We start from the raw sequence: 23,954 nt of genomic DNA on the forward strand, positions 1-23,954 counted from the left end.
TCGGGGCTCAATCCCAGGACCTGAGATCACGACCTGAGCTGAAATCAAGAGTCGGACGCTAAACCAACTGAGCCTCCCGGGCGCCCCACGTTAAGTGGATTATTAAGATTAACATTGACTATGGTTGCCCTCAGCTGTCCTCCATTGCAGAGCTTCTCTCAGCAGCAGCAACTTCTTGGGAGATGTTCACCTTTAAAGGACCATGTTGACTCGCCTCCTCTGGCTGGGGAAATAGGAAAATCCACAATGCCTGTGTAGGAATCTGTAGTGGTTGGTATCTAAGACAGGAGAAGAGAGGGGCTGAATAGTAGACAGGCTGCCTGAGAAACACACACTACTGGCGGGGACAACAAGAGTTATCTCGCTGCAAAATAGGCAAAATATGGGAAACTGCTTTGCTTTTCTTAAAGGTGTTGGCAAGCCACGTGGCCATTCTGCCTGCAGCCCATCCACTGAGTGTTCCATCACAACTGGTAGCTATAATTAACCGAAAAGGCTGAAAATCAGCTTAGTTCAAAACTTCCATGTGAAGTGATTAAGTGGGCTTGATCAAGAATGCATATTTGGGGCGCCTGGGGGGCTCAGTCGGTTAAGTGTCCGACTCTCGATTTCGGCTTCAGGTCATGATCACAGGGTCGTGAGATCGAGCCCTGCGTTGGGCTCTGTGCTGGGTGTGGAGCCTGCTTAAGATTCTCTCTCTCCCTCTCCTGTTCCCCCTCCCCTCAAAACAAAATACACATTAATTTTGTACAATTATCCCAGAGGAAGCCTATCTTGATTGTGCTGGAATTCTTTCCAAAGCGGCTTCAAATGTTTTTTGTGTCAATCTCTAGCTTCTGCTGCTATCTGCTAGCTATTTACAGCAAACAGAGATCCAGCTACTTCTGTTCATGATAGTACATCTGCATCTGAGCTTAAAGACCTTGTCAGTAGGCACTGTAACTAGGCTCCCAGCCCTTAAGCCTTGATAAAGAATTCCGGCTGAATGGATTGTATTGGCAGCTGAGCACTGCCTAACGTGGACCGAGGGAGCAAACCACACCCAGTAAGCTGTCTACGTGCCCACAGCTGGAGTCAGCTGTGACTGCTCAATATTAATTGGGGTACTATCTCAAGATAAATGTCTTTAGGTAAACTTAAGCGTTTATAAGATCAACTTGCATCTTGAAATAGTTATCGTTGGTTGACTGCCTACCATGTTCCAGGTTCTGTGTTAAGATCTTTGCATATATTATCATATTTAAATTCTCATAAAAACATGTAATAACACCTACTGACACATCAAACCATCACTACCCGACAGGCTGCATTGACAGCTTTGCATACACATCTCAACCCTATTTCTATCATTCTTCTCTGATAAAATTGGAAACGACCATAGAGTGGGAAACATGAACTTGTCACATGCTCAGGGACAGAGATGGCCCTCTAGAGCTTGTGCTTCCAGCCACTTCACGGAAATGCCTTGCTGTAAGACAGCTGGACTGATCGCCATCATTTTATCACCGAGGGAACTGCATGAAACTTGTTCAAGGCCATGTTAGGAAATGGTAAAGAGCATGATGGGTGTATCTCTCTCCAACCCTGGGTCAGATTTGTCTGTTCACCCGTGGCTTTCCTGTTCTAGACAGCTCTGTGTATATATGTTCTTTGATAGTTCGCATGTAAGGTTTAAACGTTTTTTAGAAATTACAGAGCAGGAAAAAACGGGGGTTTCTGCTACTATAAATGAAGTAATAGAAACTGAATTATGCAACATTCAGCCTTAAGATGGGCCAGCAAGTCATTCCTACCCAAATCAGCTGAGAAACTTCTCCCTAAAGGGAGGCTTAATCCTGGCAGAGCCAAAGAACATTTCTTTGGGATTACATACTTCTCTTTATACTGTTCTGGATTTCCTAAATTTTCTACAATGAAAATGTTACTTTTTTTTTTAAGTTTTTTTTTTTAATTTATTCATTCGAGATACAGAGATACAGAGAGAGAGAGAGAATATGAGCAGAGGGAGAAGCAGAGGGAAGGGCAGAAGCAGGCCCCCCGCTGAACAGGGAGCCCGATGCGGGGCTCGATCCCAGGACCCTGGGATCATGACCTGAGCTGAAGGCAGACGCTTAACCATCTGAGCCACCCAGGTGCCCCGAAAATGTTACTTTTTAAAGTAAATGTTCACAGGTAATGCTGAATACATTCTCATGATAAACATTCAACTACACAAAGCCCTTCCCCTAAACGCTTACCTTCCACTCCCCCTCTTCTAGACTCCTCTCTAGAGGTAATCACAATTTAGAAGTTTGTATGAATTCCTTTGCATGACAGACCTGCACAGTCCTATAAGGAGATCACTACCCATACATGGCTATTGACTACTCGAAATGTCCTAGTTCAAACTGAAGTGTGCTTGTAAGCATAAAATACACATGAGACTGAAAGACCAAATATGAAAAGGGTGTAAAATATCTCATATAATTTTTATACTGACTACATGTTGAAATGACAATATTTGGGATGTATTGGGTTAAATAATTAAAAATAAATAAATAAAATACAGTATTAATTTCATGTTTCTCTTTGCCTTTTTAAATATAGGTACTAGAAAATGTGGCTTACATTATATTGGTATCAGCCAGCACTGCTCTGGAGTGTAGATCATTTTTAATATGTTTACACACTTATTTATATAAAAGATTATTTTTTTGTGCTTTCTAACATAAATATGCGTTACTTTTATACTTGGACTAAAACTTTTTTTAAAGTATAACCTTTAAATGCATTGATCATTAAATTAACTCTGTTCTTCCTTCCTTTCTCTTCCTCTTCCCCACCCCACCCATCACCTCCAATGCACACACTTCTTGACAACTGACAAAGCCTCAGAGTGAAGAAAGTAAAAAGTATTCTTGGCCATACAAATGTTGAAGTGAGCCCACCTAACAATTGGATTACTCCAACCCAGGCACAGATTAACAAAAAGTATCTCCTTTTTGGATAAAAGAAAGTGCTAGTCAATGGAAGAAGGCTTTGGAGTTAGTGGGTCCTAGACAAAAGACATAGGAAATAGCTACAGTTGCCAAAAATGACTACCAGTTATTTTTAAAGAACTAGATCCAAATTTGCTATTCTCATCATGTCATCTGTTCCTCTGATTTTTTTTTTTTCTTTTTCAGAAAGCATAGTTCCATTACTTTATGTTGGGTGACTATGTACCACTAACTCCTTTTCCCTTGATCAATATTGCTTATAAAGCGCCACCTCAGTTCAGCTACTGAATCTTGACTGTTGTCAGAAATAAATGCTGACATGCGCGACCACGTCTGACTCGTTTGAAGGTTATAAGGTACCGAAAATTTTTGTTTTGTCTAATACCTAAAAATGAGTACAGTTCAGTGGATTCCACAAAGGAAATGACCCCAACAAGCGCCTGTTCTCCCGGCACTTAAAAACTGCCTGCCTGCATATACGTAAACAGTTGACACACAGCGCACTCCTGTCAGTGAGCTGGGACCACGTACACATACTCTTGTGTTAAGCTGGAAGGGTGTTTCCTGTGTTCTAGCAAGGCCTTAACGAAGCAACATATTAGCAGCTCTTACTTGGCCTCAGTGTGGAACGTCCTTGAGGGCAGAGGAGAGACAAAGAACATTAGGCATGAGCAGGGGTGCTGTGATGACTCACTATTCTCATTCCCATGAGTGCTCCTTGGTGCCCTGTCCCATTTGTGTCCCTCCGGTTACGTGCTGCCTTGATAAAGGACCGCAGTTGAATACCTGTTTTCCTTTGCCCCCTCCTTGCTGCCTTGACAAACTTCCCAAGGACGAAAAGGAGGCCAGGGAGGAGGAGGAGCTCTACAATTTTCTTCTAGTTGGTAACTCTCCCAGTCTAATAAATCTAAATTTCCTTGAACAGATTTCACTGGGGGCTGCTCCATTTCAATAGGACATTCGAAAAGTGTTTCTTCTCTTTTCTTCCTATTTCTCACCACCTTTTTCCTTCATTCAAGGAAATAGAAAACAAAACAAAGACTAGGGCAATGCAAGGCCTTTCAATTTTTACTGAAGTGCCGAATATCACAGCAATTAAGGCAACCTTTTGAAACTTAAAAAAAAAAAAAATTCTCCCTTAATTAGGATGGACTTCATGTGAGTGGCTACCATCTGCTGAAGCAGCCCAACCCTGTCCTCCTTGGGTCTTGGCAGCTACAGGTGAGTCGGGCCCCCTTCTCCTTTCCCACACCCCTGCTCAAGAAGCTGCCAGGGAGATCTGAAGCAGTATCAGCAGGCAGGAAGTGGGGTGGGAGCGAGGGGGGTCTCCACCCATTAGCAGCTGCCTAAGTAGTAGGCAGGGGAACTATTCTACAGAGAACTTCAGGTCAGCAGATACTCCAAAGCAATTTATACCACATGCTACCCAGTTGTGGAATTAAAATGCTGAGGGAGGAAGGACCTAGCACGCCAATCTCCTTATTTTCTCCCTTACCTGGTGCTTGGCACCCAAAAGAATAAAAGAAGAACAGTTGGACTTGGTGGTTTAAAGGGAATTATTAGGCAACTGGGAGGAAGTGAAGGCAGCTGTCTTCATGGAACATCATGTACCAATGACTAAATGTCAGGACCCATCATTGTCCAAGTGGTGACGTCTACACAGGTTTAGTAACTTGCTTCATTCAGATTAAACCAAAAGACAAGCTTGACAGATTATCAGAATCTTTGGGGGAGGGTGGTGGGTGGAGTGGAGAAAGGAGTAAGGCAATTTTAAGAAATGACTTCATATATATATTTTTTTAAAGCACAATATTATCACCTCTGTGGTTTTTCTTCAGTTTCTTCTAGCGTAATGTGAAATAGAAGTCTTGCCAAAAGTAGGGGAAACATTTCCAAATAACTCCTTATAGATTACATTCCAAATCTAAAATAAAAACTTGTAAACATGTGTTTGCCCATCAGACTTTAGAACATTTTTGTTCACGCTTCCCTTGTGGAATAAACTTGACTTTTTCTTATGCTACTTCCTTAACAATAATTTGCTATGGTTTTAACAAATGACTAAGAGCCGGGTTCATAATTATATATATATAGCATATACATATATTGAAAACAATTCTTTTACATTCCCTCACCAATAGGAAAACATTAAATGATTACCTCTGTAAATTTGTTCCGATTCGCTTGCAAGCCAACTTTTACTACCTCAAAAGGGTTAACCACGATAGCTTCTGTTAGTCCAGATCCTAATCCAGCAATGGCAAACGTCTAGAAAAGTTCAATCAATCAATAATTTAGAACAAGTTATATATACTGAGTTAAACATCCTACTCATTACACTCTGCAGCTGAATGTTATGTGGAGAATGGAGAAACGTATATAAATGCACCATATACCATTACTAGACAGCTTTAGTTCTTGATTAGATGCTGACAATTCATGAAGAAGAAATTACAGAAGCCACAAACCACATCCTAACAATTCAAAATAAAATGTCAAAGCCCCATCAACAACGACTTTTTCCTTTAATGAAAAGAAAGGTTGTTTTAGTGATTTAGGGTGGATACTAAAACATCTGCACATGTAACAATTAAAAGAGTCTGACTTATAAAAGGCGAGGCTCGTTTTTAAAACATCTACTTAAATCATTATTGAGCATCTCAAAAAATTCAAGAAGAACCAAAAATAAAATGTTTATAAAAAGCCAAATTTCAGATAACCAAACAGTGCAGCTGAAAACATTCAAATGTATAGCCCTGATGTTAGAGTCACTATTCTAGACAATTGACAAACAAAAAAAATTTTTTTATTCATCCTTTCCCTATTTAAAAAAACCCCTGATAACTGCCCTATTCTTCCAGACGTAAAAAATGAGGAATAAAAGTTGAGATCAGAAATGGCGAGGTTGTTCTGAAGGGCTCAGCTAAAATCTAGAACATCTCTCAAAAGATGATGTCAGGTTCTCATTTGCTCTCAGTTAAGAGCTTCTGCAATAAGGAACTACAACTTTCTCGACTTTTCCTCAAAGTAGAATGTTTAAGGGTTTTCCAGAAAACCTGTATCAAAAATAACCACAACAATTAAGACACACACACACACACACCAGAAAAACAAAATGAAACAAAGCCTCAAATTTCCAAAACAGATGCTGGAAAAAAGTAGTTCTTTAGTGCTAAAGCTGTAATTCCAGGAGAAGAGGGAATGCTATATACAGCCAAAAGAAGAAAAAAGCCAATGAAGAATAAAGAGCAGATAACTCTTACTAGGAGTCTCTAATTTCTTCAAAGTAGACTAAAAGAGAAAAGAGAAAGGAATATTCCCTAACCTTGGAAGAAAAGGCAAGGTAGAACAAGGGAGGATCTAGAGGGAAGTCTGGATTCAGGTCCTGGTTCTGCCACTTCTTGGCTGTGTGACCAGGGCTGCCATATGCATTAGTTTGTGCACAGAAAAAGGTGTGTGTGTGTGTGTGTGTGTGTGTGTGTGTGTGTAGGCTGAGATCCCGCCTGCACCGCACTTGCCAAGCTGGAGCCCTGGAGAGGCATCCCCCAGGGGAAAGGGCAACTTTGCATAATTCACACAAAGGCACCACATGTGCGAGCTGCAACTCTGTGTCTAAATCACTCAGCCTTTTATAAGCCATAGTTTCCTCATCTGTAAAATGGAACAATGATATCTAATCTCCCTACCTCATATGAGGATCAAAAAAAGGTGTGAAGGCCTTTGTAAAGTGCTTTACAAAAACCATTGGTCCTGTTGCACATAAAAATGCAGAGGAAGAATGGGATCGTATACGGATTCAAGGAGAGGGAATAATTCATCATGTTTTCCTTTCACGCCACTTCATTACGATTTTAAACACATTTGCATAGGGTAACAATCCAAATATTTCATTCATTTATCTCAGACTTCCATCATGGAAGCCAAAACATGTGTGTGTGCATGCATGTGTACACACACACACACACACACACACATGTCCCAAACTCTTCTGACTGGGAAAGCTAAAATCCAGATGTTCAGGTTTTTATTACTTACTGTATGCAATCTTCCAAGTAATTCACTTTTTTGTTCTTCTATAAAACTCAGCTACATTTGCTGTCAGAACTAGTGCTCAGCAGTCCCTTGTCAAAAGAATTGATCAGCTATCAGCAGATCACGTTACTTAGATGATTCCAGAGACCAGCGGTAACAGTGGGGTTCCCAGCCTCCTAGGCTTTTCATGTGCGAGAACCAGGGGACATTTAAGGGCTGTTTAAGTGTCTAGCTGTATCAAAAAGAAACTGGAATAAATGAATTCAAGGAAAGAGAACAACTGTCTACAGTTTGCATGCATTCAGTTAGAGTAGCTGGAGTGGCCAAATGCTTTTCTGTTTTAATTCTCACGAGCCCAAAAGCCTGCCGCCTCTCACGTGGTACCAATGCTCGACACAGGAACAGCCAGCTGGCCCTCTGGAGACCATATTTTATTGTCTTTTGCTAGGAAGTTTTTAATCCTCTCTTAACCAAGATGTTTTCAAAGTTGAGAATGACATTAAGAGAAGACAGCGAGGCATTAAAAAAATAATCTGAGCTAATATTAGGACTCATGCTGCCACTTCTACCATACAAAGCTATTTTGCAGTCACCTTGTTTAGGCAGGAGTCTGGGCGAGAAGCTTCTTAACAGGATCCTTCCTAGAGAAGGGGCATGTACGGTTTAAAAAATAACAGATATTTCTTCTTGGACAGTCTATTGGGCAGAGTAAATATTCTGAAGTAAACCTTTAAAAGTTAAGTAACGGAAGAGCTGAAGCTCAGAACACTGCCTCTCTGGTTGAGTTTTGAGGCCCACTGCAGCAGGTAAACCGGAGGACATTTCTAGGGGCTGGGAGGCCCACTGTCAGTTGGAGGGCCAATGTATCATTTGTTTTGCTTTGTTTTGTTTTTCAGATTTGGAGGGAGAAATCAGTGCACTTTCTCTCTCTCGGGCTTTTGCTGCACACATACTTGTAGAAGCCATCTGGCCACTCTAATTTATCTTGTGAAAAGCAGCAGTCACCAAGAAGGAGAGGACAGGCACTGAGCAATGTTCACATCACCATGCGATTTCCATGTAACAGCTGAGATGTGTCATTGTAGCATCGCTGTTCTCCTCAACCACTAAAGGTCCTTCGGTCTGCTTCTGCCTACAGGGTGACCTGAAGTCCTGTATTTCCTACAGCTGGAGCAAAAGCTGGAAAAGTGACCTGTTAGGAAATGTTTTAGGCATACTGACTTTTGCATAAACAGATATGCGCAGTACGTAGTATGTAAACACATGCATGTTTTGGCTTTCACAGAATCTTTGACAAATGTACTCTTTATTTTATATTCTTGACCATATCTCATATGGGTCTTTCCACACATATCACTGTTATCATAAACTCATCACTGGGAGCTATAAAATAGCCAAATTGTGAGTTATTAGGAAGATGGCTTTCAACAAGTAGCTGAACATTGAATAACTCGAATTCATATTTTAGTAGTTGGGCTTGGGGAATCAAAAGGGTTTTTGTTTCCAGATTTCGGTTTATGAAATAACTCACACACTTAAGTATAATAAATACTCTCACTTACCAAAGCTGGCGACAGTGACACATATCCTAGCAATTTCTTGTACTGCTCAAAGGTGAAAAACTGTGAAACAAAACCAAACCCAGAGATTTATAACAATTTCCTGCAACAAACCCTTTAATTGACTCAAATTTCTTTAGTAAATCATGATATTAACCAGCATTTTAGAAAAATGATAAACCATTGAACACAGTTTTTAATCTGGTCTCGGGTAGTTGCTTAGTGGGCCTTACTTGAACATTCACATTTTCAAATGCAACTATAATAACCTACAGAAGAGCTGATGGAATCCTTTATAGCAGTAAATGAACCATACAGCTTCCATTTACCATGACCATTTTCAGTTTCCCCAGACATCAATAGACTTCTTTTTTATGGCAGTGATTCAAAATTATAGGCAGAGAGACCCGAAATCTCTGGTCTCCTATGTTTTCTCTGTGAACTGCTTTCCCAGTGAATGCCAGTTTTCTAACCCACTTGTGAAAGACACCCCCTTCTCATCTTTAACTTGCGCATATACTCTTATGTATCTCCATTGTTTCATGGAGTTTCTAAACCCTCACTGATGATGAAGGTGCCATGGTAAAACAGAGAAGGACCCAATGAGGTCATGTAGTCCGTCCTGACTTAAAGCAAGACTGTCCTCAACCTTTCTCCTTTCACGAAGAAAGAGAGCTGCTTTTTCCTTCCTTTAACATCTGATGAAGATTTTGTAGGTTCCTTTCATGAGGTAACATTTCATATAATTTTCTCTGCAAATAAATTTCTATGGAGGCAAATGTCATCAGACTTCATGTAATGTGCCCCAAATACATTTCTCTCCTCTCTTTCTGTACTCTGTAATTTGGGAAACAATTCTCCTTGATCATGATGTTTTGCTCCTGGGCGCTCTGTTAGTAGAAGCTGCCAATGTCATTGATAAGGCACAATCTTAGGTCCTGCTAGGGCCTGATTTATAAGGCCCCAAGAAAAGGCATGGGTACTTTATGGTCTTGAATGCCTTCTACTCTATTACTTTGTAACTCAATAAGAGGGGCGAAGAAAAAAAAGCAGATTTGGGGATCAAATAATACTCTGTTGTTAGAAAGAGGTAGTTCTATGTAGACATGGCTCTATGAGTCTTTGGGCAGAGATTTTGATTCTTTTAAAGACCTAGGAATAACTTTTGTGCCATGTTTCTTTAACTCAACTACAGATGGAGACTTTTCTAGATCAGGGATTCATTCATTTACTCATTCAACAAATATTTATTGGATGCCTCCTGCAGCAGTGAATAAAGAGAAACCCCTGCCTCCTTGATCTAACATTCTAGTGGATGGTGTCAACTCCGAAACTCTCCTGGTGTTAAAAAAAAGCACCAGTGGCCACCGTTTTGGTGAAACCATTAACCATGGAAGGAAAAGTGTTACTGTCTTAGGCTTTACAGATAAGTTTTTTCCTTCATTTTTATGGTCACTATCATCACTATTCTTTGACAATCACCTTGCTAGGGTTTTGATGGGAGCAGTCCTGGGACTGAATCCTGGCTATGCTACTTAGCTGTGAAAGCCTGGGCAAGTCACCTGACCTTTCCAGCCCTCGAGAACACAAAACTTACCTTCTAAAATATTCCTTAAATAACAGAATTTAAGTAAGATTTTCTGACATGCCTGACACAGATAGGACTTTCAGAAAATCTTAGTTTTCATTCTCTTTCTTCACTTTGGGCTAATGGAGGAACCAGTTACTTGTATGCCTCACGATAGCTTGCTGTGGTCCAGGTAACGTGCGAAGGCCTTGGCAGGTGCTACTGCGCCGAATCCATACAAGACCATCAGACAACAGGTTATAGTACGATCATGGTTCTCATTCTGTAGATCCACATCCTGCAGTTAGTGAGTAGAAGGACTGACTGCAAAGCCTGTGTATGCTCTTAAACATGACATATGCTTGCTCACTGCTGAGCCGTGAACAGTTTGGGATTCTCTGCCCCAGAGTCTTCTTGCTGCTGAGGTCTTCTTGCCTTCCCTGACCTTGGAAGCCCGGAGTCCCTCAAGGCAGAAGGTTTCAAACCTTTTGGAGCACAATCTATATAAAAAGTATTCACATAACACTCACACACGCGCGCGCGCACGCACGCATACACACATGCACGAAGGCAGTGTTCGCGCGCGCACGCACGCACGCGTGCACACACGCACGAAGGCAGTGTGCCCTTGTATTTATTTATAACTGAAAGAAAACATTGCTGTAAAACAGTGTTTCCCCCTCCCTATGTGTAATGCACTATGTTTCTATTCTGTTTCGTGAAAAACATTCTGGTCATGACCCATTACATCTAGTGACCCACTTAATTGATTTTATGACTCATAGGTCATGACCTACATTTGGAAACACTGAATACTGGGTTCAGGGAAGTTCTGGGATGGATGGACCTCACAAAAGGCCTCACTACCTTGTTCTCTTCCAGTGTGAGGATGCGGTTTTGATTTTTGTTCTTCTTTATTTCTGACTTTCTGTAGTTACAAGGGATTAAGGACCAAACTGGGATCTCAGGGGAGAAGTCTGGGGACAGGCACTTGGCCTGTCATTGTAGCAATTCTCACAGGGAATTCCAAGTCTATGTGTCGGGGCAATTCTAGGCTTTTCCTATTCCATCTCTAAAATTGGGAGAAAACCAAGCTACTATTAGCTGACTGGTACTCATCAGCAGTGTTGCTGGAAGATTTTGGCGAATGCCTAGGATGAAATGATTCAGACACTCTTATCCAGTACCTCTGTCCTGTGAACTCTAGCTGCCTTGCCCTCTCCAGCCTGTCAGCTCCGTCTCAACCCAGGGAGTACACTGGGCTCTGCTTACATTTCCCCTGCGTGTCCGGGGTCTGGAAAAACCTCTCAAGGCAGTAAGTTGGAGGCAAACCATAGAGCTCTTCTCATTTGTTCCCTGTCCCTGCCCTTCCTTGTCTGATGTCCAGTGTCCTGAAAACTGTGGTTTCATATATTTTGTTCATTTTTGTTGTTGCCGTTTCAGGCAGGAGAGTAAATCTGGTCTCTGTTACTCTATCTTGGCTGGAAATGGAAGTCTTGGTCTTCCAAAAACTGAATAGTAGATGTGGGAATTTTGGGGACTAGGATAGGAATGTCTCCTGTGATAAATCAATACACTTTCTTTCTGTTTCTTTCTCTATGTTTCATTTGTGCATCTAACATTGATTGAGCATCTAGTGTGTGTAGACACAATGACAGGTGTAGGAGGGGTGGTGAATAGCCTTCACAATTCCTACTCTCTCGTGGGTCTGGTTAGCATCAGGCAGTCCTGGAGAGTCTGTCCATGGAAAAATGCTGTTTTTGGACCTGTGAATCTCAAGACCAGACCCCGGAAACTTGAATGTGGTGCCTCCCATGTCTGAAGGGCCAGTTGGTCTCTTTCTGAGGTCTTTATTTCCTTTTGCTAACTGCAATACTAATTTTGTCTTAATCTGTGAAGGGGTAAGTTTCATTTATTTAGCATCAATGAGTCTTATTTTAATGATGAATCCCATTTCAAAGAATACAGTGCAGAAAAACTTCACATTGTCTGTTTCTGATTATAATAATGATTGTGATTGAAGTGTCAGTACCAAGGAATACACACACACACACGTATATTCACATATATTCATGTATATGTATGTATGTGTGGGTATATTTATACATATACTTACATATGGTCTCTGAACATTTTTTCTGAAGTAAACTTTGATGCCATACAATGAAGCACTTTATAATGTATGAAATCGTTACAATCAGATGATTGCTTTCCTCACAAATTCTAAGATAAATATCTATAAAATTTTCTATGAATATTTTCATAAATTGTATTGAAAAACTAGTGCTATCCATCTGGCAAAGATACACTTAACTCCAAGTTATACTTAAAAAGCCAATGCACTTACCATATGTCTCAATAATTTTAAGGTAAAATCAACTTGAAACAAGATGTCTGGGACACATACACCATATCCAGTTGCCCAAAAGTTCATCTGTTAACCATTGCTCTGGCAGCGAGCATTGCTTTTTTCTTCAGTAGAGACTAACTCAGTTTTGTAAAGCTCAACTTTTTTTTTTTCCTTACATAAAAGACTGTTCAACACTGATAAACTTTAATCCTCTTCAAATTTAAATGAAATTGTCTCCAATGTATAGTATTAAGGAAAAATATTCCAGGAAAAACTTTAATTATAACTTACTCTATTTATCCATGTAAAACACTGAACAAATGAATATATTATTCCATGGAGACAAAGTGACTTTCCTTTTGAAAAGGAACTCTGCTCTGTTTGTTTACTTGGGCAATCTTTTATCAAGTGAGGCCATTTCATAATTCAATTCAGCCCTCTTGTGTACTTTGGTGAACTTTTTCCAGATTCTCTACTGCGATTCAGATCCTTATAATGAAATTTGTATTGAAGTAATAATATAAAATCACAGAAACTATGGCAACAAAGGGGATGAATTTATAGAGAAAGTATGTTTTACAGCTTTGTTTTCTGAATTCTAGACCTGAATCAAATCCTATTAAATTACTATTTTGACATAATGTAGAAGTATGGTGTCTGTGCATGTTGGTTATTTTATCATAAAATTTAACTTAGTCTACCTCTTAACTTACTGAGCAAAAGTATAGAAATTGTCCCATCTTACTTCTCAGGAATATTGGGAATACAAATTGAGTAATGTATCTGAAAAAAGCTTTATGTCATTAGTTGGAAAGGAAGTCTTTTGGTCTAAGTGTTATGTTATCCTTCTTATGGAAAGACAAAGCCATATTTAGTGAAGTCAGTGGTGTGGGGGAGGGGGCACTGACAGCCAGAGTCACTGTGATCAGGACTTCTGTTCGAGAGAACATAGAAAAGAGTGATCAGATTTAGTTCTTTCTTCCCTGGAGGTCCTGCCAGATCTCCGTGTTCCTATCCAGATACCGAACCAGCAAATAGTACATAAACTCCCATAGTTATGTGGTTAAAGAATGGAAATCAGCATAGCGGAAGTAATAATTTTGTAAAAACCAGAGTAGAGAATTTTAACAGAGGAGACCGGGGTGGAGGGGGTAGGGAAAGAAATGAAGTTAGCATTCCAAGTAAATGTGTTATATGAGAATCATATACAAAGAAATACAGTGTATTAGTTTGCTCTGTTCATAAAATGGAACTGATTTAGGGAAAAAGGTTTTTCTACCACTCTTCCCTCGTCTCCTCTCCCTCTCTCTTTAATAATTATTGCTACCAAGGAAAATTGATGAATTGCTTTGAGAAAAAGGTCCAGTTATTTTGTGGCTGCTGTGGTTCAATTACGTCAATTTCATTCACTACTGTACTTTTTGTATAATCTCCTCATCAGAAGGGAGTGCCTTTACCTGAAAAAAAAAAATCCATAAACCAATATTTGAGAGAGTGACCTGGCCTAATTATAATAAAAGTTATGCTATAATTTCCACATTAAATTTTTCACTCTCTTATCTTTAATTCACATTAACGTCCCATAGTTTGTTATGGGATGTTTTAGGGGTGAAGTTGTTACTGCAGTCTATTTTCACTTGGTGGAAAGGTATACAATGCTTACCTTCACTGCTCTTTTTGGTGTTTCAGCCAAGATTGGTGGCAGAATCCCCTTGTAAAAACCAAACAATCTATTGGAGAAATAAAAGATTTTATGTAAAGGAATCAGGAAACAGGTAATTCTGCTTTTGTTTATAGATAAAGCAACTAATCTTAAAGTATCCCCAATTATTCAATGTAGCACACCAATCATGAAGTCTTCCTTTGTTTTAATTCTAATGTGCAGAGATTATGAATTCTACAATTATTAACACTACGAAATTCAGAAGAATGGCACCAAGACTGGAATCCCCTGGGTACATTGCTAACCACAACAATGAGTTGTACCTAAAGGATGAACTTGACCTTCCTCACTCTAAGGGATCTTGAATTTATTTTCTCAGTTGTATGGTAGGTAGCTTCAAGCTGTCCACAGTTTTGTTTTGTTTTTTTTTAAAGGTTTTATTTATTTATTTGACAGAGAGAGAGAGACAGTGAGAGAGGGAACACAAGCAGGGGGGATCGGAAGAGGGAGAAGAAGGCTTTCCGTAGAGCAGGGAGCCCTATGTGGGGCTTGATCCCAGGATCCTGGGATCATGACCTGAGCCGAAGGCAGACACTTAACGACTGAGCCACCCAGGTGCCCCGAAGCTGTCCACAGTTTTGCACTTCCTCCCTTGTAACCAAATGAGGTTCGGGTTATACCTGAGCCCACAGACTGGAACTTTCTGTGCTAACAAGGGGCACAAATCCTTACTTTCAGCTCTACTAACACAAAGGAACTAACAAGCTCTATGACTATGGAAACTGAGCTCCCAGCCCTGTCCTGAGTTAGTAATGATCTTTTTAACTTCCTTGATGGAGATAGAAGGTCAGGGACATACATTGCTGGCAGAAGAAATGTCAAACTTCCTTGCTGATACGCAGTCTTACAGGGCCTGGGATGACTGTGAATGCCAATGTTGAGGGACTTGTCACATACTCAAATGTTTTTAGAAACAAAAACAAAAACAAAAAACAAAACCGAGAATGAGTGCCATATGCTTATGATAAGGTTCATAAAATGTCACCACTTATTTCATATTAGATTTTAAGATTCAAACTTTTAAATTTGTCCACCCTGTTCCGGATGAACCCATAAGTGACTACAGAAAAAGGCAGGACTCAATGTGTTTGTATTTTAGGATGTCCATTTAGCATAGAGCTGGGGCTTCTCCAACTGACCTCTCAAGCTTCACTCCAACTTCCTTAAATTGGGTTCTGCTTCTAGAACAAGTTAAGAATTTATATATACTAATCCTCTGTGCCACCCAATCCAACGTGGTGATCTCTTTCTCTTCCCTGATTGACTGGCTTACAAAGCACACTTCAGTTAGGGAAGCAAAGGGTTTGTTTTATAGCTTCTAAATTGTTGGCTCCTTGAGGGCTAAGTGTGCATTAGTGTGCTTACCCCAGAGTCTTCTCTGTGTGTGGGTATGTAACCAGGACACAAACGTTTGTTAAGCATGTTGATTTCGCAAAGGGGAAGAAAGGAATCAAATGATCCCCTGATACGGGCTTACTCTACCCAGTACTTTTGACTTAATGGATAGTGCTAGCAGACATATGATTTGAAGAATTATGGGAATTCATGCTCCCACCTCCTTTCCATCCCAATTTCAACTACTAATGCCTGAAATTCACTTATAAAATTCAAATACCACCACTCTTTATCATTTACATTTCATTATAAATTAATCATTACATAATTTTCAGCGTAAGAGTGACTGAGCATAGGCTCGGTCTTCCCAGAAGATAAATGTGATTATCTGAATAGAAGTTCTATATTTATAATGAAAGATTTATTAGTTCTGTTCTTTCTGTGCTGATTTTTCCATATCTGGAAGATTATGTCTGGTTTTTGGGGAAAAAGTTAAGAAGAACATTTAAATAACTAAAGCTTCTAGAACAGAGTGTCCCTGTTAATAATAGAGGTACTTGAAATCCCATACAACAGAGAACAGTTACAGGAAGAACTGTCACTCAGCCTGGAGAACAGTCATAGGGAGAAACATGATGAACATGACTGATCTCTTGAAAGGTGAGCATGTAGGAAAGAGCTTCGACTTTTCCATTTGTTTTCAGGTGGTAGAACTAGGACCAACAGATGGAAGGAACAAGAAAAGACACATTATTGGGGTGCCTGGGTGGCTCAGATGATTAAGCGTCTGCCTTCGGCTCAGGTCATGATCCCAGGGCCCTGGGATCGAGCCCTGCATCGGGCTTCCTGCTTGGTGGGAAGCCTGCTTCTCCCTTTCCCACTTCCCCTGCTTGTGTTCCCGCTCTCGCTATCTCTCTCTTTCTGTCAAATAAATAAATAAAACCTTAAAAAAAAAAAAAAAAGAGAAGACACATTATTGATCCAGTAGGAGCTTAATATAAGGAAGTACTCCTAATAGAATTATCTACAGATGGAATAGGCTGTCCTGAAAAATGATGAATTCTCCTTCATGGTAAGTGGTCAAGCAGTCTGGATGGCCACTTGTCATGGATGCCAGAGATGGGATGTATACAGCAATGGATGAACTTGATGGCCCTCAAGATCGGTCTACTCCAACCCTCAGATTTCGTGGTTCTAAGAAAAATAACAGGAGGATATGGGAAAGTGCTTTCCTGAAGAGACAAAATCTGCCTTAACTTCAAACTTCTGCCTAAAGTAGAGTATTGCTTCTCTGGAGAAGGACAGAAATCTTCTGAGTAACACAGAAGGTCTTCATTTTAAAAATGATGGGAGAAAATATTAAAAAGAGGTGTAAGGCAGGAGGGAAGAAAGGCAGCTGGGAGAACCATAAGGATTTAATCTGAAAAGAGCTGGGAGGTCCAGAGCCCTCTGCTTTAAGTTGGCGATGCTTCCTTGATGCGCCCTCCTTCCCTTCTCTCTGCTCGGTTCCTTTCATGTAAAATCATCCCCCCCCCCCCCCCCGCCCCGCCCCACCCCCAAATCCCTGCCACCGCCTCCAGCCATCCCACCATCCTGAACTTTCTAATGTGAACGAACAGCTTTAATGGGAAATTCTCAAGGACCATAGGCAGGCTTTGTTTGAAAATGGGAACCTAGATCTACTTCCTTGCACTGTTTTCACAATATATCCTTGCAATAGTGGACATCTACAGAATAGTCAGGCCAGCACCTCTTCTGTTGAGAACTGCCCCACCCAATTTTTTAAAATACTGGAGCCAACACATTAGTACAATATGATACCGCTTGTAGGCAGTTGGTTGATTGGGCACCTCACCAAATGGATCCAAATGGTATTCTGTCTCTTTGCCCCAATCTGATCCAAGCTAGACCTAGCAGAGTTTTTCTCCAGGATTTGGGAATTAGAACTGAAAAAGTCAAGTCTCGCTCTGTGTGGTTGAAGCTCTAAGACAGAAAGCTAGCATATCAGGGACAGTCTGTCATTTGGAGAAAGTCAATCTGCAGTGATAAAAAAGAAGGAAGCTACCATTCAGGGAAACACAGAAGCAAAATGGAGAAGAGAAGTTCTGATACTGGGTGTATGACCCTGCTGCCAGCCATTTTTTATACTTAGTTATATCTCAACCTTTCTTGAATATTGGTATTTCCCTTTGCTTTTCATTCTTTGAGATACCCAGTATCACTTAGAATAAATTCCTTTTTTTTACACCTAAATAATTCTGAGTTGGGTTTATTACTTAACAACCCAAAGTCCTGAATCCAGAAAGTAAGCCTCACGGCCCCTACAGTCAAAGTGGCTGCCACAGGACCTCCGTGCCACACCCTCTCCCACGAAGAGCCTTTTTGTCAGTGAAGATTGGCCCTTGGGCCAATTAGAAGAGTCACACCTAAAATTAGAGAAAGAGAATGTGGTGGGCAAGGGCACAAGCTGACGAGCTACTTTTCTTGATTGATTAGATAATTACTGGAAGCTTTCCTAAGGTAAAGTACAACATACAGATTCTTTTTTTTTTTTTTTTTTAAAGATTTTATTTATTTATTTGAGAGAGACAATGAGAGAGAGCGAGTACATGAGAGGGGGGAGGGTCAGAGGGAGAAGCAGACTCCCTGCCGAGCAGGGAGCCCGATGCGGGACTCGATCCAGGGACTCCAGGATCATGACCTGAGCCGAAGGCAGTCGCTTAACCAACTGAGCCACCCAGGCGCCCCCAACATACAGATTCTTAAAAACAAAAAGGAATTGTCATGTTTTATGAAGGAGATACTTTTTTTTTTTCTGCTAAAGAACTAATGCTTATACCCACATGCACTGTTCATTCTGCCAAATTTTTCTGCCTTCATGTAGTTTTGGCTTGAAATACAGAGCATGTGGCTGAAGAGGACAGAAACTAGGGAAGTTGAGAGATTTGTGACACCCATATCAACATGCTTTATCCTGTTTACTTCTCAAGAAGGAGACTGACACATCCAGTCTACTCCCTAGATGAATGGAAACTAATTCTAATGTGTATGTAGCATTAATAGCAGTTCTTACCCTGAAAAGACAGTAAAGCCACCATTCTGGCTTTAAGTTTTGACCAATATCAAGCCAACTGGAGAACTCTTTGGAAGAGGCATGAAAACCAATGCAAGACCTCCCATAACAAGGTGGTATGAACTATATGTCAGTCCTCAGTTTGTTTCTCAAAATTGTTATTTCTAAAAGTTGTGAAGTTGGTTTTAATTATCCTATGTAGGAAAATGTTAACTTGGATGTTTATGGACTTTTGTTGATATTGATATAAGTAAAAATAGTCAAAATTTGTCAAAAGCTTACTCTGTACTAGCCACTCTGTTAAGAATAAATGTATGTATAAAGAACTTCTTAAACTCAACACCCAAAGAACAAATGATCCAATCAAGAAGTGGGCAGAAGACACGAACAGACATTTTTCCAAAGAAGACATCCAAATGGCCAACAGACCCATGAAAAAGTGCTCAACATCGCTCGGCATCAGGGAAATCCAAATCAAAACCTCAATGAGATATCACCTCACACCAGTCAGAATGGCTAAAATTAACAAGTCAGGAAACGACAGATGTTGGCGGGGATGCGGAGAAAGGGGAACCCTCCTACACTGTTGGTGGGAATGCAAGCTGGTGCAGCCACTCTGGAAAACAGTATGGAGGTTCTTCAAAAAGTTGAAAATAGAGCTACCATACGATCCAGCAATTGCACTACTGGGTATTTACCCCAAAGATACAAATGTAGGGATCCGAAGGGGTATGTGCACCCTGATGTTTATAGCAGCAATGTCCACAATAGCCAAACTATGGAAAGAGCCAAGATGTCCATTGCCAGATGAATGGATAAAGAAGATGTGGTGTATATATACAATGGAATATTATGCAGCCATCAAAAGGAATGAAATCTTGCCATTTGCAATGATGTGGATGGAACTGGAGGGTATTATGCTGAGCGAAATAAGTCAATCAGAGAAAGACATGTATCATATGATCTCACTGATATGAGGAATTCTTAATCTCAGGAAACAAACTGAGGGAGGGTTTCTGGAGTGGTGGGGGGTGGGAGGGATAGGGTGTCTGGGTGATAGACATTGGGGAGGGTATGTGCTATGGTGAGTGCTGTGAATTATGTAAGACTATTGAATCACAGACCTGTACCTCTGAAACAAATAATATATTATATGTTAAAAAAAAAAAAAGAAGAAGATAGTAGGAGGGGAAGAATGAACGGGGTGGAAATCGGAGGGGGAAATGAACCATGAGAGATGATGGACTCTGAAAAACAAACTGAGGGTTCTAGAGGGGAGGGGGGTGGGAGGATGGGTTAGTCTGGTGATGGGTATTAAAGAGGGCACGTTCTGCGTGGAGCACTGGGTGTTATGCGCAAACAATGAATCATGGAACACTACATCAAAAACTAATGATGTAATGTAGTGATTAACATAACATAATAATAATAAAAAAATAAAAAATAAAGATTAAAAAAGAATAAATGTATGTAGGCATATGGACATATTTTAATCTCCTTCAACTTTCACAACAATCTTTTGAAGAGGTATGATTATTTTCTTTTTTTTCTTGGAATGATTATTTTCTTCACTTTGCAGGTGAGGCCTACTGTCAATCACTGTCAAACACAGTGACTCAAATCAAGTTCCGTTGTCCTCACAGTCCATGTCCTTGACCACTGGGCTATGCTCTATTGCAATTTTTCTTGAAATAAATTTATTTCCAAGGGTGCCTGGGTAGCTCAGTCATTAAACGTCTGCCTTCGGCTCAGGTCATGATCCCAGGGTCCTGGGATCCAGCCCCGCATCGGGCTCCCTGCCCCGCGGGAAGCCTGCTTCTCCCTCTCCCTCTCCCCCTGCTTGCGTTCCCTCTCTCGCTGTGTCTGTCTCTGTCAAATAAATAAATAAAATCTTTAAAAAAAATTATTTCCATAAACACTTTTGAAAAGTTATTGTATGTTGCAAAAATGTCTTATCACTTCTTATTTTAGGAAAACTCAGAAATGGTGATCAAAAATCAGTTTTCTAGTCCCATTTCCATTCAGTTCTGTTTTAAAGTAATGTGAAACACTACCTGCATAACCGATTAATCTGGGCTGACATGAACAAGATCATTTTTTTGTGAAAGCTTTTGGGTTGTTAAGTATTTTCTAGTTGTATCAGAATGAGAAACAAAAAAGTAGGCCCAAGGATAAATATTTTTCTCCCCAGGATAACTTTTGTTCTTAAGAGGAATACCAGGATAATACTGTCAGTGTGGGAGAAAGACAATACTTCAGTAATATGTTAAAACACTGAAATATTAATACTACATATTAAAGTAAAAACTGTTATTATCCAAAAAAAGTCAGTGGGGAGCACTGTTGGTTGCTCACCCAACAGATATCCCTCTTTGTTCCTTGGGGTGCAGGTATTCACCATGCCCTGTACTCAGGGAAGAAACCCTTTCGCTAGTCCAAGGGTGAAACAGCATTCTTCAAGCCAATCATGGTGGTCCCATTGCCTTGCTGGTGAATCCTGTCACATGTATGGACACATGATCCAAACCCAGCCCATGAGACCAGTGGTGGGAAGAGGGGAATGTATGTTGGAAGTCCTGGATTTCTAGCCCAAGGAAAAGAGGCCCATGGAAAGAAAAGTCCTTCTTTTTTGCTAGCTGTTGTGCTGTCGGCATGAGGTGCCTCTGTACTGCAGTCAAATGAGATATCATCGCCCACAAACCACAGAAGGCCGGCACAAAGACGGAAAGGACCCGGATCGCAATGACATTATTGGGCTGTTCAATTAGTCAATCTTAGCAATCTGCCTCCAGATTTCTGGTTAGGTGAAATTAAAAATACATCTTTACTATCTGAGTTGCTTTCAACTATGTCTTCTGTTAACGCACAGCTGAAAAAATTTGAGAAGAACATGCACAATGTAGTTTTGATCTTCACTAGCAAATAGCCTTTAACACCCCCATTTCTGAAAAAGCCTTAAGTCATAAATCTTCAATCATAATTATAGTGAAGGGAGTTGTTGAATGTTAAGCAAAGCATTTAGAAGGAGACTGTGAGAACCATTTTGAGAAATGGTTTTAGATTATTTCTTTCAGGAGCCCATCACACATTAAAACCCTGTCCTATTAGGATGATTATCTATGAGAGAACCCCATACCACACATGGAATAGCTCATAAGCAAATATCAGGATAGGGTTCCAGGTCTCCAAAGCCATTAATGGTGGTTCATATACTAATGAGAGTCGTTGTTCAGAAACATAAGTAGATACAGAGTACTACAATATTGGATCCCATTTGTTTTTCATTGTATAATCAAAACAGGCCTTGTATTACTTATGTACATCTATAAAATGAAGATCAAAAATGCATTGCACGTGTTCTTCACTCAAAAACACAGCTCATACATAGCTTATTTGAAATACAGGTTTGTGCCAAAGCTCACAAAATAATTTTACCCCTCATTTCCCCCCACCCCCATTTTTAAAGTGTGAAGCTATTTTAACGTATTGAGTGGCTCCAAGGTCATAGCCCAATCAATGAAAAGATGCTGATTGTATGAAGGAAGGAGATGTGGAATTTCCTCTGAGTTCTAGTTTGTGTCCCATCTTGGTGGTTCATTTATGGCAAGTCGAACTCTTGAAGAAGCCTCCTGCTGTCTCTCATTAGTAGGGTCTAATTTTAGGTTACCTTGTTTAAGGTCCAAACTTCAGATGCCCAAAGAGACTAGACAGATCCTTAATTAAACATCTTGTACCTGACAACATCTTTAGTCCATTTGAATGGCTGAAAAAAAGTTACTGGCTTTCAGTCAGCTACTGAAATTTGAAGACTTTGTGGTAAATAGTGGGTAGACAGGACAGGGCTTAACATTCTCAAAATTTGACTCAGGTAAAGAAACCAAAAAGGAGTGGAAAAATCACATGTTCTGTCTGCCCCTCCTTTTTTCCTTCTGAATCACCCCCTTGTTGGTTTTGCTGTTTTTTTTCTAATTTAGTATGTAGAAAATGTTTGTTTGGAAGTCATTTGTACCGTGCAATTGGACGGCTCCTACAGGGAGGCTGGGAAATTTCCGAAGTTGCTGGGCTAGTAAGCAGGATTTTGGTGTTAGGAAAAACAACGTGGAATCTTTTCTTCTTTGCGGCCCCCAAGGAGAAAGGGAAAGATGTAGCTGCTTCAAAACCAACCTTGGGAGGGAGTTAAACCCTGTTGTCCGTCAGAAAGATTGTCAGAAAACTCAACTGATAGGTTACTGAGAAAATGAGTATAAGAAAACCGTGAATAAAATGTCTTCCCACCAACTCTGCTGCCAATGGAAACTGAGGCTTTTCCTGGTTGTCAGAGACGAAGTGTTCTGGGGCCCAAACTGCTGAGACTCATAACCGAGGTCCAGCAACTGTAACACTGAATGCCAGGATCGAGGTGCACATCATCCAAGCCTGAAAAGGCCAATTAGAGAAATGATTTCCAAGTTCTAAAGCCATTTTCAAAGCCACCTGCAGCACACTCACATGCAGCCTGAGAAGGATGCTTTCACCTGGATCCCAGTTCTTTGCCAAAAACCTGGCATTCAAGAAGTGTCCAGAGCAGCAATAATACTCACCGGTGAAGCATGAAATAGGAACGACAGGGAAAGTGACACCAGATCCCCAGTTGGGGAAATTGGAAAGCATTAACACGTCTGTGTACCTAACAGAGCACAATTACTACATTTTATTTTGTTTCAACAGTCAGAACCTAAATGAACATCACCATTCAGTTCTGTTCTGGGCAATGATCCAAGCTCATCTTTGGTACAGTTGATTTTGAAGCCTTACAGTCAATCATATCTTCACAATTTGTTCTTCTTGCAGGCTTCAGGCATCCTCCTGATTTCCATTTCTTGTTTGGAAGCCTTGAGTCATCTGCTCTGGCAACATGACCAACCCAAATCAGTCATTTTCTCCAAATTACATTGAAATAGGGATCCTGCTAGTTTGTTTTCTTCCTCCTTCTTTCTTTCACATAATTTTCCCTTTAAGGATCTCCTAATACAAAGCTGATTGAAGGCATACAATATCCTCTTTCTTCTGCTATTGTCAAGTCCAAGTTTCTTACCCACATGCTGTAACTCTGTAATTAAAACAATGAGGGTGGCTCTCAGCCCTGGGTTATGAGTGCAAGGCTTCTATAGCTTGATGGGTCGTGGTATCCAAGGGCAGAGTTCTGGCCCTGACACTACACCTTTAGGGCATTATTCTGACATCATTTCTACTCCACAAGTCTCAGTGGTTCACGGAATCCAAATGAAAGAGTGGAGTTTCATGGCTCTGTTATTTGAATTATGTAGAATCTGCAATCTGAAGTTCACAAAATTGCAT

General features: G+C 40.4%; 1 protein-coding gene across 1 annotated transcript in view; it reads right to left on the minus strand.

The window, feature by feature from the left end:
- SLC25A21 (solute carrier family 25 member 21) overlaps positions 1-23,954 on the minus strand; it is a 141,621-nt gene that overhangs the window by 31,785 nt on the left and 85,882 nt on the right. Inside the window, exons 3-5 of the mRNA XM_032404574.1 lie at positions 14,150-14,216; positions 8,573-8,632; positions 5,139-5,246 (exon numbers count right to left, since the gene is read on the minus strand). Coding sequence (XP_032260465.1) covers positions 5,139-5,246; positions 8,573-8,632; positions 14,150-14,216 — 235 coding nt within the window. The remainder of the gene's footprint in view (positions 1-5,138; positions 5,247-8,572; positions 8,633-14,149; positions 14,217-23,954) is intronic.

The sequence above is a fragment of the Phoca vitulina genome, unplaced genomic scaffold (assembly GCF_004348235.1).
Source record: "Phoca vitulina isolate PV1807 unplaced genomic scaffold, GSC_HSeal_1.0 scaffold7, whole genome shotgun sequence".
Classification (NCBI taxonomy): domain Eukaryota; kingdom Metazoa; phylum Chordata; class Mammalia; order Carnivora; family Phocidae; genus Phoca; species Phoca vitulina.